General features: G+C 33.3%; 1 protein-coding gene across 9 annotated transcripts in view; it reads right to left on the reverse strand.

The window, feature by feature from the left end:
* Positions 1-20,070, reverse strand: part of LRBA (LPS responsive beige-like anchor protein) — a 541,206-nt gene that overhangs the window by 366,235 nt on the left and 154,901 nt on the right. For all 9 annotated transcript variants that reach the window (XM_036234292.1, XM_036234286.1, XM_036234291.1 and 6 more), the window contains one exon: positions 4,914-4,978. In XM_036234292.1, coding sequence (XP_036090185.1) covers positions 4,914-4,978 — 65 coding nt within the window. The remainder of the gene's footprint in view (positions 1-4,913; positions 4,979-20,070) is intronic.

A 20,070-nucleotide genomic window follows, 5' to 3' on the forward strand; every position in this document is an offset into this window, starting at 1 on the left:
TCCATTTATGGTCAACTGATTTTAAATAAAGGTGATGACAATTCAGTGGGGAAAAGGGTGACCTTTTCAACAAATGGTGCCATGTATTAGGATATCTACATGGAAAAATTGAACTTAGACCTTTATCTCACACTATGCAAGAAAATTAACTCAACATGAATGACAGACCTCATACAGGAGCTAAAACTATTAAATTTCTAGAAAAACAATGTAGTATTGATAGGGGGCAAAAAAGAAAATATCAGGACCTTGTATTAAGTTCAAATTTCTTGAATTTTCTGACAGAAACATAATTTATAAATTTTAAAAAATAGGTATATTAAACTATCAAAATTTAAAACTTTTACTCTTCAATGAAAACGAAAGGACAAGTCACAGACTGAGAAATAATGTATATGACAAAGGACTTGTATCCAGAAACATATAAAGTTCTATTTAAAAGTCAGAAGTCAATGAAATTTAAAAATAGGCAAAAGATGTGCAGACATTTTTCTAAAAAAGGTATATGAATAGACAATTAGTACCTGAAAAAACACACAACATCCTTAGCTATTAGGAAAATGCAAATAAAAACTACAGGAAGATACCCATTAGGCTGACTAGGAGAAAACAGCTCGGCAGTTCCTTAAAAAGTTTAACATAGACTTACCATTCAACCCAATGACTCTACTCCTAGATATCTACCCAAGAGAAATGAAAACATGTGTCTGCACAAAAGCCTTGTACACAAATACTCATAGCAGCATTATTTATAACAGCCCCAAACAGAAAACAATCCAAATGTCCACTGACTTTTGAAGGGGTAAACAAAATGTGGTATAGCCACACAAAGGAAGACTACTAATCAAAAACAAACAAACAAACAAACAAAGAAAAACAAAAATTCTGATACATGCTACAACGTGGATGCAACCAGCAAGGATTATTATAAGAACAGCGTTGATGAAAGTGACAGTGATGTAAGAACTAATATCACTGAGAAATAAATGAGAATTCAGTGAGGGACAAACGGAGACACCAACGATGAGGGATGTGAAGTGGTATAGTCTACAGACTTGAGACTCACAGTGAACCAAGATCCTGGTATGCCAGCTCCTTGAACTCTTCTCCTACAATCTTGTCTTCCACCCTACCTCAGCCATTGATTGCACAGTCATATGCCAGATCTCATCACTTCAGTAACTAAGTGGCCTTAGTTCTATGTATCCCAAGCTCTGCTACCTCTCATGTTTATAGCTTACTCTCTACTATCCTAATGCTAACAGTCCTTGGATCTCCGATCAACCCATCCTATTATTTTCTTTGCAGTCATTCTCTTATTTTAGATTCTTTCTTCTTTGTCCAGCTCCTACTAACAATCACTCTCCTACATAAAAGTTTTTTCTATCTTGTCCTATCTCTCTTATCCTCACTTGGCATAATCTAAACCTTTTAAAACTCATCTCTCACTCTATTTCCATATTTACCTACAAGCCTCTGGAACTAATAAAATGTCTTCCCATGTTACCATAAACGACCTACACATAATCTACTTCAAGCCAATCCCGCATTTGTATACAAATTCCTCTATTCTTTAATCTACTCAAAAATGTCACTCCAGAAAATCTAATTTTCTCACACATCACCACGGACCTATGTTGTCCTACTCTCATTTTTAAAACCCTATTTCCCTTGACTCTTTTTACCTTCCACAAGCTACTACCCCATTTTACCTGGGCCCCTTTGTAGCAAAACTTTAAAGAACTGTTTATACACATTCTCTAATTCTTTTTCTCCTATTTTCATGTTTTCTAAATCCACTGCAAATAGGCTTTTCCCCACACTACTCTCCCAAAATAACTCCTGTCCAAATTAGAAACAACTAAGGCAGTGGCCAAATCTCAGTCACTATACTACCATCTTAACGATTTCACCTAGTCTCAAAACATTAAATACCATTTAATTGCTTAGACACCCAAACTTATATCTCTAGTCTGGAGAAATAACTAGCCGATAGCTTCTTCCACTTGGAAGTCTAATAGACAATCTAAAAATCAGTATTTCCAAAACTGAACTCCTGATCTTCCCCAATAACTGTTTTATCCACAGCCTTTTCCATCCTGGTTGACAGAAACACTATCCCCTCAGCTGCACAGGCCAAAATCTTAAGAATAATACCTGACTCAGCTTTCTCTGACACCTACATCCAATTCATTAGTAAATCCTATCAGCTCTATCTTCAAAATATATTCATAATCCTACTATTCTTACCTCCTCTATTGCTAACTGTCCTTGTCCAAGTCACCATCATATTTAATTATGGTTGCTAAAACAGCTTCCTTATTGATCCTTTCACATCTATCCTTACATTTCTACATGCATCAGCCCGTGTAATCTTTTTATACATAAGGCAGATTGTCTCCCTTCTCGAAATCATGCAGTCATTGTCATTTCCCACAGAATAAATTGCAAAGGCTTTAGACGAAATCTTTCCCTGAGTTATAACTCTGGCTTCATTTCTTATTTCTCTCCAGTTTCATCACTTTGTTATTGTTATATTGGCTTCATTCCTCAAACATGCCAGAGAAGCTTTCGTCTGTGTACTGGGTAGTCCCTAGGACTGAAATGCTTTTCTCCTACATGCCCCTATGGTTAACTCCTTTGCATCCTTCAAGTGCTTGCTTCAATGTCACTTTTTTAATAAGCTCTAACCTGGCCACTCTATTTAAAATGCAAACCATGTCGACCTTTTATATTTCCTCCAAAAATCTTCATTCTCCTCAATGTACTCCGCATTATCTTTTTTCATAGGACTCACCATCTTTCAAGTATTATACAGCCCATTACTTATTTTGTTTATTGTTCAAAGTCTGTCAATGACTGTTTGAAAGTAAGATCTACCAAAGAAAGGATCTTTGTCCGTTTTATTGCTGTATCCCCAGCATCAAGGACAATTCATGGTACATAGTCAGTGCATAATAAATATTGGCCGAATGGATAAGAAAATGAAGGCTCACAGAAGCAAAAGTACTTTTCATAAATCCAAGGGCTAACTTCAAACCCAATGATATTAATGAAAAGGCTATGCTGCCTTATCTATTAAATATGAGAAACTTGCATAATTGAGGATATTTACACTTAGTAGAGCCTCTACTAATCCAAATTAACTTTTATAACAAGTTTGCTTTAAAAAAAAGAATTTTCTTTAAACAAATAAGCCCTATAAATTATTGAAACTGTTAGTGTTTCGCATTAAGCAGAACAAGTTTGCGTTCAATCAACAGTTTGCATCACCGCTTTTTCTATGTGTAAACTTTAAAAACATACAATACCTGAGTGTTGAAATTCAGTCAAAGAACTATTTTTATAAGCGCTTTAGAATTTCTGCTAATAGTAAGACTAAATTATTAGTCATTCACTCACTGAAAAATACCCATTGATTTCCTACCACTTGCCAGACTCCAGATTACAATTGAGCTCTATTTCTCACATGGTTCGCTGCAATAGCCTTGCTACTGCTCTTTTTTGGTTTCAATCAGTTCTCTCCTTCTGTCCATCCTGAACATTTATGCCAATTATCTTTCTAAAACCAAGATATCACATTATACTCCTATACTTAAAAATTTCAAAGGCTTCCCATCACCTTTAAAGGATGTCCAAATATGGTACATTAAACCTTTTATGATCCAGATGCCCAATCTATTCCAACAATTCACGCGCACGCATGCATACACACACACACTTGAATATCCTATAAACTTCCCACATCGGTGCCTAAAGATATTCTATTCCCTCGATTTTAAATGCTTTTCACACACGAGTCCTTCAATTTATCCATAATCCTACTTTCCAACATCTACATGACTAACTCTATTCATCTTTGACAATACATCTCAAGAATCATGTTCCCTGGGTAAACTTTACTTAATTCTTCCATAGTAACTTGTGGAGTTGTCTCTTTTTTCTCTCACATTACCACCTTAGTAACTTACACTTAAATACTTCTAGCACAGAATTTATGATAAAGCATTATAATTGCAGGTTTGTTTCCAATACTAGTCTTTGAGCAACTATATTTGCTGAGTGGAAGAATTTCAGTAGTATTTAATACCAAATAAAGTTAATTAATACCCTTTTCTCCCTTTTCTGTAACATTGATGAGACAGGCTAATCCCCAATTACTAGTTCAAATAGTTCCTATAGTGTTGGTATCAGTCTCTCAACATTATCCAGAACTCTATAAAGAAACATTCCTAAACAATAATTTTGCTCAGAATACTATTTCCAAGGGCAGCCAATCACACCTTTTAAACTATACCTTGGACCATCAGTTCAATTAATTCAAAATCAGCTGCTAAAACAAACACAAAGTTGTCGACTCATCATTTCCTCAATTTACTTTAACCTTTTAATTATCTCACTCTCATGTCAGTATTTTCTTCACTTTGCTTTCCTAACAAATTTTTCTTTCCTTAAATTCGTCTATCTCTACTCTTTAAATGGAAACGTTACCAAATGTCCTCTTCCCTCCACTTTCTCATCACAGCACGAAACAAAACTTTATCCATCTCTCCCTTATGAGCAGGTCATGGCATAAGAGGGAAAATACAGATATCTTATTCTAACTATTGGCTTTACGAATAGGAGTTAATAGGAAGTACAAATAAGTATCTGTTTTCTTAGATCTGCTAATCGAATTATCAGTCTTACTTCTGCTAAACTCGGCCTTATTGAAAAGTAAAACCAGAACTTTATCTTTAAACATGTAATGATGAAGAAAACCATCAAATGATTAAGTACTGACATGTTTGTAATAATTACTATCCACGTTACTAACTACAAAAACAGCATAGCACCAAAAAAAATTATCAGTTTCAATGGTAACAATACAGTAAGATTTTAAAGTAAAATATAATGGATATAAAATACATTACCTTCCTTCATTGACAAGTTCAATAAAAGCAAGGCCTGCATTCTTCTGAATAGAATTCTGCCACTCCTAAAAAACATAAGAAAACAGCTGAACAAATTACAATCAACAGCTTATTTCTTTAAAACAATAATTATGAATAATACTACACACATCAATTTCCTACCTTACCTCTGAAAGGGAAAGATTTATTAAATACCCTACCTACCCAATGCAGCCCTATGAACACATGAATAGTTGATATTACAAAGTAAACTAAACAAGTTAGCAACAATATGATTCTACATAAACTAAATGAGCTTATCTATATTTATCTTGTTATTCTATAATATTATATACTACTAATTTGACTGAAATTGTTGGGAGTTGGAAAGGCAAGCAGCAAAGATGACCAAGGACAGAGATATCTGTTGTTTTTTTTACAAAAAAAAATGCATCACTACAAATGAGGAGAAAACAAAATGAAGTAGCAAATAAATTTAATCAGTAGATCATATTCTACTATAAAAATTGATGATTGATGACTGAGAAAGAGACAAGAAAAATTAGTGAATCTGGTTAAACTGGTTTGAAAACTATAGTTCACTAGCCTATAAATTGACAAAAGATGATATAAATCTATAGTCTTTATGAATAAACTATTCATTAAAAAGCCTAGGTAGGAAATCAACCAGTAGAGTATATACAAATGAATTTTTTTAATACTCACCTTGAAACATATATAAAAGAAGTGTTAATGCAATCAGGGTAGGCCTACCTGAACTGAGATGTAGTGAGATCTGCGAAATGCCAATGCAATATAAGTATGTATGCATGTGTGTGTGAGAGAGCATATGTCTATAAAGACATACAGACACGTGTACATATTTTTTAAAGAATTGGAAATAATATCCATAATCTTCAAGCTCCTTAAAACTACGGAGCCCCTTACATAGTATCTACGTGATATCCCTCAAATGACCTTGTTCTCTTCTTATAAAGCTCAGAACAAAAGACAATATTGAGGCACTTATCACTGCTGCCATACACTATATTCACATTTTCTGAATGTCTTAAGTGTTTTAAATACCATGTAATTTCACCCCTCTACTGACCACTCAGTGTCATGTCAAACTCTTTATTTTTCCCTCCAGCCTTATCCTCTTTCTCTTCTACTTCCTCTTTTTTGATCTCTAATTTGCTATTATTTGCTTTTGAGAAATCCAAAGTGGCTCTCAGGACTAATGTGGCTACAGACTATACTTTCGTTATAGGGTTCTATTTCATGAATAGTGCCAGTAAGAACAGATACAGTAAAAAAAAAAAAAAAAAATAGACATAAAGTTAATCAGATGCAAGAATAGTAATTGACTAGATCTAAAAGAGAAGATAAAGCAAACCATTGAGGAAAGAGCAAAAACATGAAGTCATGAGATCTATGTTCTCAAACTCATTCTGACACTTACACACACTTATAAATTAGTGACTCACAAGTCTCCAATTTATACTCTCAAAATTCATAATTGCCACACAACTGAAACAATAAAAGAGATTTTATATATCTGAGGTAAACCAAGTGAGGAATAAATAGAAATACCTATCTAAAATCGTTTCCTTCCAGCAAAATGAAATAAACTCAGTACAAAAGAAACCAATCAAATTCCATGAAGTACTGTACATCCCTAAGAGAAGATGTGTCACACCCTCCACGTTTCTTAGAAGTAGGAGGAAGAGAGAAAAAGCAGAAACTGCAGGTAAGTTTCGGGATCCTGGTGCAGAAGGTGCCACACCTTACCTCCCAGGTAGAGCACAGGGAAATATCAAGTCTCAAAGTGTTGCCCTAAACCTAGCAAAGAATAGGAACAGGGGCTAGAGACAGCTTTAATTGCAGATGAACCTAAAACAGCCTTGAATTATCTCATGCCCTAGGAAGAGTCAGAAAACAATTTCACAAAATGTACAAGAAGTTGAGGACTTGAGAGCATGAGGAGAACACAGCTGTGAGCTCTGCTGATAGACAGCAAGGAATCAGAAGGTATGGTGACAGCTCAAGGGATGCCACAGTCAAGGAAGAGAAGTATGTATGTCACTCCTCAGCTCTTACACCCAACAAAGCACCCCCAGCAAGCCACATGGAAATCTGATATAGCGCCAAAGTACAAAGAGCTAAAACTTTAAAATGATTGAGATTTCAGTCGGAACACTTATGTAAAGGAAAATCTCAAAATGAAAATTAATGAAAAGAAAGCTACTTTTCTTGATAGGAAAAAAAAAAAAAAAGAAAAGAAATCAAGAGAAATGCCAGAGGATAGCCTACATACAATTTCTTGGATCAGACGTTTTATTTTCAAAAGATCATTTTTCACAAATCAGTTTTGTCTGATTTAAAACTCTAACAGGTCAGGATTTTTGTTATATGTTATATAAAATTCAAAGCGCTCCATGGATAAAATAGGTAACAGTGGAGAGACTCAAATTTTCAGTACACAGGTAAACGTCATTTTGATTTTATGTATGCAAACTTTTACTTATAAAATTGAAAATTGTCATTTAAATTTCACAAAGATTCAAAATAGTATGATTTAAGTTGAATAGAAAACTAGTTAAAGTTAGTACGGCTCTAAAATATTTGCCATCTAAAATTTTTTATGACCTAAACTTAACTTGGTGTGTTACATAAAATATTTTGTTTCACTTAAAAACAAATTATATATGAAGGGACATACAGAAGTCAAAAAGTCCAATTTTTTTTATAAAAGCTCAGAAACAAAAATTTATTACTAACACATTTAGGCTTCTCGTTTTCTCAAGCATCTATAAACTCATGTTAACTTACAGCAACTGCTATCTAATCACCTGGAATAAAGCTTTTTCATTAGCTAAAAAAAGTTAGACAAAAGGAGAAATGATGTGAAAACATAAATCTTATAATTTTGGGTATTGTTACAAAAAATCTCACAATTCTCAAAGATATCAGTGAGTTTTAATTTGTCTATAATCCATTCTTAATTATGAATTATTAACATTTAATAAAATCTCACACACCAGGTACATAAATACATGCTGATAAGAATTAATAACCCAGATAAAAAAAAAAACTGAAGCCCGTGAGAACAGAAAATTAATTTTTTTAATAAACCCAGCTGTTAGAGTGAACGAGTTTTCTCCATACTGAAACACAGTCTACAATCCTTAAGGAAGTTGCCAAAACTGAAAGATGACTCATTAATTGTGCTATCCTAAAGCATTTTTCTCCACTTCTGAAATAATTATCAAAGAAGGTGTTAGTCTAAACAATTTCATAAACCACAGCTCAATATAACCTTTGGTGAGTTTTAATAGTTGAAAGAAAAGCTTAATAGTTATCATCTTTCATGATCATTTCAATATTTCATCACAGTATTTACAATTTTATAGCAATGCAAAATGCATAGTACATTTAAAAGTCTTGGTTATTCTATTCCCAGTAGTACTGAAGAAAAACACGTTAAAAGCCTCAAATCCAACCACTAATGCAACTAAGTAATTTCAAAACACATTTCAGCACTTAGGAAAGGAAGGACTCAAAGTACAACCGAGTCAATAATTTCATACCTGTTCTGAGCTGTATTTAATTGACTATCACTTCCTCAGGCCATAACTGTTGACTAGTCAATTTTTACTAAAATATATTCTTAGCTTACTAATGCTCTTAAGTCATACAACAAGATAGTATATATTAGTAAAATTATTAAATAAACATAATATTCCACCAAATTTCAAATATGTGCTTTGGGTGGTAAAAGTCTGTTTTTTTGGTTGGGGGAAAAAGGGATTTCATTAACAAAATTATGTCTATTCTTCCCTACCATCAACAAATAGAAAGAAAAGGGCACCAATTAAAGTACTAAATATTAATTTATATTACTTTAATACAATTCTAACTTCTTTTAAGTGAACTTGACAGTTTTATATAAATTCAATAATCTCTTATAACATATTTTAGTGTCATGAATGCACTACATGAATTTATCTAAATTTTAAAAGTAATTCCCAATATTACCATGCTATAAAGCAAATAAAATCATGCACAGATTGACAAGATAGACTACATATACTCCATTCTCCCCCCCTCCCTTTTTTTTAGAGTGAGTTCAGGCCATTAATGTTAACACTGAATGTATTATCAATTTTTCATTCTGGCGGGCTAGTCACTAAGCTATCTTTCACTCTTAAAAAAAAAAAAAAAGGTATATAATGAGTGACTTGAGGTAAAGCACAGTAAAAATCAAGAGCAAATATAATAAAGAAGAGACAACAGTAATATAAGGGAGGCTAAAAAATTTCTCTACAACCCCGAAGGAAATCAGCTTGAGGAAGCAAACCGATGGCTGCTGCAGAAGCCTAGAAGGGCTAAGGGCAGAGGCACCGGGTACGTATCAAGATGGTGGAGAGACAGGGATAAAAACGGTTTAAATGAATGAAAGTTGGTATAAAACTCAGAGCATCTCAGATCCTTTCCCCATAATGTACGACCATCTCCACCATAGTAAAAGACTGAAGTTTACTTTCTAGAGGAGTAAACTCTAGACGCTGCGAAAAGCCTTACTGAAAAAATAAAACAACTTGAAGTTATACTTACTGAACTATAAGATTCCCAGCAAGATTAAGTTAAGTTTTATCTGAGAAATATGAGAAGCCGTAATAAAACCTAAGGGTCTATCAATGGCAAAGATAGCTCATTTATCACCAGCAGGCAACTCTCACATAGACACATAGGTTCTTTATGTGAAATACTTAAATATGAACAGAGAGCAAATGGTCACCAGTCATCAGAGGAAAGACTCTTACATAAATGACAAGCACCAAAGAAACAGAAAAAAAAAAATCATAGAAAACGGACAATACTGATAAGGTCATAAAGACTAAAGAAAAGTATAATTAATATCATCGGAGATAAAAATTTCCATTTAAAAAAATCAGGGCGGAGATTTTGTTTTATTCCCTGGTTCTTCGCTCCTGTATCAGAGTTCTCTAGAGAAGCAGAACCAATAGCAGGGAGATACCTATTTTACTTATTTTAAGGAAGTGGCTCACACAATTATAGAGGGTGACAAGTTCCAAGATCTGCAGGGTACGCTAACAAGCTGGAGACCCAGGAGAGCCACTGGTGTAGTTCTATTCCAAGTTGAAAAGCCTAAGAATCAGGAAAACCAATGGTCTAGTTCCAGTCTGAAGACTAACAGGCTGAAAACTCAGAAAAAGGCAATGTTTAAGTTTGAGTCGAAAGGCAGGAAAGAGATGATTTCCAGTTCCAATGCATTCAAACAGATGGAATTCTCTCTTACTTGGGGGATGGTCAGTCTGTCTCTTGTTCTAATCAGGACTTCAACTGACTGGATGAGGTCCATACACAATAGGGAGAACAATTTGCTGTCCTCAGCCTACCCATTCAACTGTTAATCTCATCCAAAAACCACCTCACAGAAAAATCCAGAATCAGGTTTAAACAAGTATTTGGACACTCCACGGCTCAGTCAAGTTGACACAGAAAATTAACCATCAAAGTTCTCTCTTCCCCGCCCAAAAAAACTCAAAAAACTAGAAAATGCTCTTAGAAATTAAAAGTGTGACTTCAAAAATTATTTTTAATTATTTATTATGGTGACATTCGTTAATGAAATGTAATGTTTGAAGTATACGATTCAACAGCTAAGTTATATACATTGCACTGTGTGTTCACCACCCACAGTCAGATTTCTTTCTGTCGCCACATATTTGACTCCCTTTACCCCATCTACCTCCCTCAACCCTCCCTACTCTCCGGTAACCACCGGTCTACTGTCCATGACCACGAGTCATGTTTGTTTGTTGCTTTTACATGTATGTCTCACATAAATAAGTGATATCATTGGCTTTCAACTTTTTCTGTCCGGCTTAATATCAAAAATTTTGAAAGAAGTACTGAAAGATGTCGAGGAAATAGCTTGTAAGATAAAATGAAGTAAAAACAAATGAGAATGAATATGAAAATTACAAAATTAATCCAGATAATTCTAGAAACAAAAATGAGAAAAAATAGAGAAAAACAAGTTTCCATAGAATTAAAGAAAATTTCTCTGAAAACATGTACATTTTCTCAGACTGAAAAGGTTTACATAAAATACCAAACAACGAATTTTAAAAGATTTACCTACACCAAGGCGCTATTCAGTAACAACAATTCTTAAAATAATAAAAATACCAGAAGCTGCCAGGGAAATATAATTTGGAGAAAGTATAATTTTTTCCTTGTAATATTAACATCCAAGCAAGCTACCAATCAAATATAAACATTAAATAAAAGGCATTTCCAATTCAAACAAGCAAGATCTAAAAAAGTCTACCCCTCATGCATCCTTTCCCAAGAAATTACAAAGGATATGTATGCCTCATCAAAATTAATACTGACGCCCAGCTATCCTCCTCCATCCCTGTCCTGCTTTAGTTTTCCTCGTGGTGTTCTTATTACCACGAGATTCTTTGCCTTCACCTTTGGTTTATTCTCTACTGTATTTCCGATGCTAGAACAGTGACCAACACATACATAATAAGCTAGCAATAAATGCTGTATCAGTACAACTTTTTTTAAAAAAAGGCCACTGTGGGACCCAGGAGATAGACATTACAACATAAGAGAGAGAAGAGAAAAATTCTAGGTTGATGATAAAAGAAGCCTCCAGATAACAGCTTTCTACAGACCTAAAGAGTAATCAATCCAGATTGAAACAGGAAAATGGACAACTCCAGGCCCTATATCTCCAAGAAAAACATCTGAACCACTAGATACACGGTATGTTTGATCACACTGGTAGACATTTTATGATTCCAGTGGAAAACTTAGAAATAAATTTGTAATGTGTAAGAAAATTTAAATAAACAAAAGGTAGAAAATTATTAATTCTAGGATAAAGAATGAAAGAAAGAGGCAAGAGGAAGGGAGGAACGAAGGACAAGATAATCATGGTGCATTCTGTAGTTCTGCCATGAATACCTACTGTGACGATAAAGTAAATGCTAATGCTAAGTGTGGTTTTAACTAAATATGATGATGTAACTGTGTGGAAATGAGGGAGAGTGTGAAACAAAGGGAAAACAGTATTCAATGGTCATCTTCATGGAAAAATTAGATGTCTTAAACAGAAAAAAACAACAGGAAATTGTTATTATGTCATTTAGAAATGTGAAGTTAACTACCAGACTCAAAACTAAAAGATCTGAATGTGGTTCCTTCCAGAAACTAAGAATCAAGGTGGAATAAAAGAACTGAAGGAGGGAACTATTGTTTTCGAGTTAAATAATAAACTATTACTATATTTATGAAACAATATACATGTTTTCCTTGATAAATAAAATGTATGATAATTATATGCTCTAAATAAAGAATGAACAGAAAATGAAAACACATATTTTTGTTCTAACTGAACAATAGGTATTTAACCAAAATTATTTTGAAACCTCCAAATAAAACATTCAATTTTCACAAATACTGATAACAAAACTACAAAAATATAAATGTATCATAAACTATTAAGAATTTTTATTTTTTAAAAGTCAGTATTCTACATCCTACCAAATGAAATTACCTTTGTTGCTACTGGTAGTAAAATATTCTCTTTTGTAAGTACGGACCTAAGGATCCAAACACAATTTAAAGAAATGAAGAATTATTTGTTAACAAGAACCTAAACTGACATTGAACTGCTTCATTTTTCTCATTAATATAACAATTTAAAGGCTTGCGCTCCTCAACAAAATATTAATACTTTAAGATGTCAGTTCTATACGCCTTCGTGAAATAAACCAAATTGGTTGGCTATAGCTCCAATTACCTAAGGAGATGACAGAAACACTGTTAGAAGTCGAGGGAGGAGGCCGCAGAGGAAACCTCAAATGAGGAAGGGGATGTATTAACACAAAATTGAGAACCACATTATACTAACGGACTAAAGGTCAAAACTACAGAAAACTTGTTCATGGGCAAGATAGAGTAATCTCAAGTGCTCAAAGTAAACTATCGAGAGCTTTTCAACAGTGTTTGCGCTGTGTGTCAGCACTCTCTCAACAGCACATCTAACACAAACCCGAGTAACCTCATACCAGGAAGGAACATGGCATAATAGGAAAGGACAGGTCTTATTCCACTGTCTCTTCAGGGGGTAAAACAAATCATGACACAGCAACATAAAATATTTCCTTTTGGTAAGTTCTGATTTCAATGACTTGGTGAACATATATTTCTAAAATGTACATTTCATCTGTACAAATACTATGGCTGTTTAAAAATGAAATACATTACATATACAGATAGCTACAAGGTAAGAAAAAAGAAAGACAATTCTATTAAAGTTGAATTAGCAAATGGTTCCATTTTATAATTACTTATTTAACTAATATTTTAATGTGTATTATGTGAAAATAATTGAATATCGAGAAAGCAACTGCTCACTGAATTTGAAAAAGAAACAATGCAAAGATTTAAAAATCAAAAAAATTGAGATAACCATGCAACGAATTATATTATTACTATATAGTTTTAAAATATTTGTAAATAATCAAAAAACAATAATCCACTTGCAATTGTGTTTAGACATACATTAAAACTAATGTTTGCAAGTGCCTTTGAAAATCTGTTTTTAAACATTTTCAGAAAAAAAAAAAATTCTCCAGCCAATAATGATTACTAAATAACTTCCAAATTGGTGTCAATTTTGTCAAAATCTTTCACCAATCAATACAGAAAGCTTGATTTCAATAAAAGTGGCAAAAGTTGCTGTAACCCTTTCCAGCCACAATCTCTCAACAGATGATCATCATTAAGCTTATATCAGGGCTTCACGTTCAAGAGCTATATAAATGTGTCCTATTAGTACACGGTCAGTCTGTTTGGCAACTCCAGTTCTCCAGACATATGGCAATTGCTGCCCTTTGAGGTCTGAAGTCAAGTCTTTAGGGAATCTCAAAGCCTGCACTGAAATTACAAGGAGTGTTCATTAGAGACTGCTGGGGAGGAAACATGAAAGACTTCTACTAAAATTGTATAAAACAGCTAATTATTTTTAAAAGATTTTTAAACCATCTAATGTACTCAGCCACAGCAAAAAGAATTTATCAACAGAATCATTTTTAAGAGCACTACTTTCAGGACAGGAGCGCAGCTTGCCTCGTGCCTCCCATCCCCCACCTCAACACAACATTCGTCTCATAAGCGACCGACCACAAGTTGAGATTTTTACATCATGGGAGAGAGTAAAATTATCTTATACTTCTGAATTCTTTCTAAAGATCACTCTAAATATTTAAAAAATGAAAATATTTTTTAGAGACAAAGTTTGGTTTTCTAATATTTAATTTTGAATAATATAAACTGTTAACTTAAACTCAGACATACATATGTGTTTGTCTTTAGATTCTTCTTTTTTACTCAAAAAAGTCTGCCTCTATTTCACTTTTATTCCATTTTAAACTAAAAATCATAAAACCTTTAAGTACAAAATAATAGAAATTACTAGTAAACCTATGAAATGGCATTTACCAGATATTATGGAAATATATGTAGATTCAAATTTATTTTAATTAAAAAAGGAATGTCAAATTGACATGAATTCAAAAAATCTCATGTCTACTTTCTCAAGATTTTGAAAAACATAAAACATACAAGTATTTTTTATTAATAATTGTTGCCTTTTTAACTGTTTGAATGTGTAAACAATTTTTAACTTCAGAGAATTATTATTTATTAAGTTTCACGACAAAACGGTATTCCTAAAGAATTTTATTTTAGTAACAAATCTCCATAAAATGTTATACAAAGTTCATTAGCTTGCTTCAATCATTTCTTGAATTCATGTATAGTTCGTTTCTGACAGCCTAATTCTAAAAAGCAATTACAATCTCAATCCATATGTAAAAAGATAACAGAAAGCAAGGACATTAAACCAGTTTAAAAGAATAAAAATCTAAAGAAAACAGATTACAAATGATTTATATGAATGCCTAGTGCTGAAGTTAATTACAAGTAACCCAATAAAATAGTGCCTTTATTATTGTACAGCACGTAATAGCTCTAGATGTAAAAACCAGAACTCTTTCTGCTGACTTTTGCATGCCCAATCCCACAGCACACAACATTAAGAATTAAACATGTAGTAAATAAGGCATATAGAAAACAGCAGTTTTTAACTAAAAGCAGAAAATTCTCCTGCTGTTTAACCATTTAGGGTCTTAAACTCTCAACAGAGACCACTGTAAACTGATACTATGTATTCACTGAGTAAATTCTTAATATATCAATATAAAGTGAGATTTTAACATCAGTGTCCAATGTTTACCAGCAAATAAAAAATAACTATGAAATAGCATCAAATTTGTTTTAGCATTCAATAGGAGCAAATAAGTTATCTTTTATGTTTATGCTATGAAATGGTATCTTCAGAATTAGAGTTTTCCAAACCCTCAACATCTAGCTTTCATAAAGCTTCCGTCCTGATTGTAAATGCATACTATCTAAGACACATGCACTGCATGCTATAGTGACATGTTACAGTTGCCATTAGCCACAACCTGTAGCCAATCATAGTATGCTTAATGACTTCCCTGGTGAAGAGGATAAGACCTTTCAGTCGAGAATGCTTCCATAACTCTGTCAAAGATTTATCAATGTACCTAATGAGATACTAGCTGATATCAATTTTAAGTATAATGCAAAAATCCTAAGACACTCTACGGATAAACATCACCATGTAGGCCATTCTTTGACCACAACATAATTTTAATAGTGATATGATGAAATACTTGACAACCTGGTTTTGCTGCACAAAAAAATCAGAACTGATGAAACAATCAACAGTGTATCTCTCTGGCAGTTATTTTACTCCTATCAATTTCATCTCCATTAAAAATACATTCACTATTAGCTTATTTTGCTTTGGAGGAGGAGGGGATCAATAACTTCACAAATTGGAATTTGTCTCCTTAACTATGGCTAAACACTTTAAAGGTACAGATCTCTACTTCAAGTTTTCTACAGTACCTCTTTCAATTTTCCATGTAACAAATTTTTAAATGCTTGTTTAAAAAAAAAAAATCATAATTTAACACTGTTAGGTAAAGGAGAGAGGAGTACTGCACTAAGAACACTTAGACCATCAAATTACTACTAGTTTCCTGTGGCTGCTGTAACAAATTGCCACAAACTTGGTGGCCCGAAATACTAGAAGTCTGTTCTCTAACAGTTCTGGAGCAGAAGCCCAAAATCAGTCTCACTAGCCTAAATTAAGATGTCAGCGAAGCTGCATTCCTGTAGGTTCTAGGGAAGAATCTGTCCCGTGCCTCTTCCTGAATCTTTCTGGCAGCTGTCAGTATCTTTTGCTTTGTGGCCACATCACTCTTGCTCATCTTCACACTGCCACATCCTCTGCATGCCTATCACTAATCTCCCCCCATCCCTCTCTAAGGATATAAGTGATGGCATTTAAGGCCCACCCAGATAATTCTAGAGTATCCCCTCATCTCATAATCCCTAATCACATGAAGGCCCTTTTTTCAAGTATGATAACTTTTGCAGGTTCCAAGCATTTGACATGGATATTTTGAAGGACACCATTTTCAACCTATCATACTAGAGAAACTAAATTAAAACAGAAACGGAGCTGAAGGAAAGTGAACTTTACTAACAAGCTCAAAAAAATTCAAAAGATTGAAAAGAAAAAACATTTTTTTAATTAGTATATTATGGCAAGAGCTGGAAAATGTTTCAAGCAAGTCAACTTATGCTACAAGTGTTGGTTCTAATAGTGATTGAGTTGTGATTGATTTTGTTTTCAGTTCCAGAAATTCAGTTTGATTTGCTAAGTATAAAGCCTATTAGGCTACAAGAAACTGAAGCTTTACAGCTGAGCTACTAGTAACAAGCAGGTATCACAAAGAACAAGTCTAACAATTAACAGAAAAGCAATGATAGCACTGCCAAGTGTCTGAATAAGTAAGGTAGCAGTCCAGACTTGGGAAAAAAATCATAAAAAGGCAGTTAAAAAAAAAAAAAAAAAAAGCCCTGGTAAAAAAGATTTCATTAAAAAAAAAATTCTCCATTATTTTGCCTTCTCACTGCCACTGACCAATCTCTTTTTTCCTTTTTTAGCTTATAGCGTAACAAACAAAATCTTACTCTCCCACATTAGACTAGTGCTACAAACAATAGGGAATCTTTTCAATGGATATAAATACAAGACAACTTCGCAATACTGAGCAAATGTATAAGCTTTCTTAGATAAAGGAATAAATTGTCTTTCCTCTGAAAAAGGAGCAATATGAAACCAAAATTAAATTTGTCCTCATTATGTACTATCTGACAACAAGAATAATCTGACAAACCAATTGACTCAATAAGATGATACTATTGTTTCAACTGAATACTTAACAAAAACGATTTTCCAAATAACTTTCAAGGATATATAATTATTATCGAAAAGAATGCACTGTGCATCCAGTAGTCAGAACAGTTGTCTGCATCTTCATACTCACAATATGGAAAAGCGCAGTACAAAAAAGAAAGTGTGTCCAGAGAATGTGGAGGACAGGTTTAGGGTTAGGGAGTTTGATTTTTTTGGTAAACTATTGAGAAACTGGCATGATGTACATAACACTTATGTCAAATATCTGAACACTATTTACAGAGCAGCACAGAAATAAATATAAACTAAAATAAAATCACTACAAGAGTCCTTGAAAATAAGGCAGAGGAGTTTGAACTGAAGGAGACAGTAAATTATAGCTTCTCCTGAAAAGGAACTATAAAGAGGATATGCTAGGAAAATAAGTTAATCTGTATTTACTGAAAAAGGAAAAAAGCAACAGAAATGAAAAAGGTCATTTCACTAATTCAGGAGTAAACCAGATCAGATTCGGTGATTCTTTCCCAGATGCCTTCTTCAAATGATATCTCCTTTTGTCCCATCCCGCCTCCCCTACTCTGACAGCACTCAAGTTCAGGATCATCATAACAAACAACTGATACTGATAATGATGTATTTGTTCAGAAACAAAGGATAATCAGTGAACTACACTAACTGTTGTAAAAGTACAGTATTTCTCAATGACAGTAACAAAAGGTATGTTGAAAGTAATGTAGTATAAAGCTCTGAAGTATACAAAAGAGACCCTTAAGACAACCATTACAGTAGCTGCCCTTATAATGACATCAATCTCACACATATCACTGACAATCCCTAAAACAGCTGTCACTATAGCTAGCCCAGGAAATGGTGGAACCACACCTTTGGGAGCCTATATAAAACACAAATGTCTACACAAAAAGGCCAAACACTGCTAATCTATTAGATCTCTTCTAGATCAAATAGTCTATGGCTCCAGATGAAAATATACTAAATATACAGAACCACAAAGAGAATAGAAAATAATGAAAAAGACAGTGCAGAAAACAGTGACCTGCATCTGTAAGGCAAAAAAACTGAACGATCAAATTTCATAATAAGAAAACAAGTGGCAATGAAAATGCTGAAGAGAGGATTTTATGTGCAGTAAAAACACTTAGATTCAGAATTTAATAACTTTAATTTATAATCTACTTTGCTCTATGGGCAGTTCTATATGTATTTACATATATTATCTAATACCATCTTTCTTATATCCATTTCACTCAATAAGAAACTACATCTTAAGCAAGTGAAATAATTAGCCCATGGTTACACAGTTAATAAGTACTAGAGGGAAAGGATTTCATAAAATTAAAACCTCTATCATCACAGCATTTTCCTGGCTTCACTTCAGCCTCTTCTTAAGATCCTGTCCAAGGCCTGAATTAAGCAGGAATGAGAACCCTAATGGCTATATATTTGTTTTTCTAGTAGTAAATTCCTCTGCTGCTGGAGGTGGCTGTTGTCTCCATTATGGGTAACAAAAGAAAGGAAAAAAATGTCTTGGACAGAACAGATGAAATATATGTGCAATTATTAATACATAAATATTGTCCCTTCCTAAATTATGCTATTACACATTAACGGTACATATCAGGGGACTAAATTACTAAATAATTATTTTATCTCAGAGCCAACTGAGACAAACACTTTAAACAGAAAAATTTTAATCTTGATCCGAAGAACTCTGATTACTCTGACTAAAATCCCTTAAACTGCATAATAGTTAAGAAAAATATATAGATAGGAATACAGCTGAGCCTTCACAAAGCTATCAGAGTTTGATATTAAACAATCTTAAGCTTTACACTTTAAACCTAGCTTTTCTATAATACTATAAATTTCTGTAATGCTGTAACATTAATAGAAAGGACTAAGCAAAACTATGCAGTAATAGCTGAGAAACAGAGACACCAACCTATATTAATAATTACATTAAAACCAAAAGAAAACGTTATGCTTAGAATATTCCCATTCGTACATTCCTTTTGCTCTCTTCCTAATCCCAAATTTAAAAGACCAGTTGTAAAACAGTAGGGTGCCAAATTAAAGCACACTTTATTTTCAGATGTCTCCATACTCATAGGCTGACTTCCTGTCAGGAAGAATTCCATTTCACTGAATACCCCAATCAGCAGGGAACTTGCAGGATTAAGTGCCAGTTGATATTACTTTGTTTTGCATTTACCACCCTTGAGAATACTGTTCAAAGATCTAGTTATATAGTCAGCGTGGTATCATCCTTCTGACTAGACTGCCAAGCCACAGGGTGTGCTGCCAGTTCCACAAAATTTACCTTAAAAGGTTGTGTTTTCTAATTCCTAGTGTGCCAGTGAATCAACAGGATGCCTGTATTTCAGGAATAAATCCTGCATTTACAGTTAAATTATGCTTGTCTTTGGTTGTAACAAAGTACTTTAAATTAATATTGTATAGATCTGCATCCAGATTGAAATGAAGATCAATTAATGTTCAGTAATCCATCAACTTATCTTATTTTTAAAAGTAATATGCAGAACTTTACTCTTGTTTTTCAATGTTTTTGCTGTTGTTAAAGACAAAGGAATCCATCTTATAAAAGTTATCTGTTATAAAAATCTGAATCAAGTAAAACCATATTTTTATATTAGCATAGTTATTAAATTTTTAGATACTTTAAAAATTTTAGTACATTAAGATTTTGTGATCAGTTTACACACCTTGAATCTTGAACTACTCTTCAACTCCATA

Source organism: Rousettus aegyptiacus, unplaced genomic scaffold, assembly GCF_014176215.1.
Source record: "Rousettus aegyptiacus isolate mRouAeg1 unplaced genomic scaffold, mRouAeg1.p scaffold_m13_p_16, whole genome shotgun sequence".
NCBI lineage: Eukaryota > Metazoa > Chordata > Mammalia > Chiroptera > Pteropodidae > Rousettus > Rousettus aegyptiacus.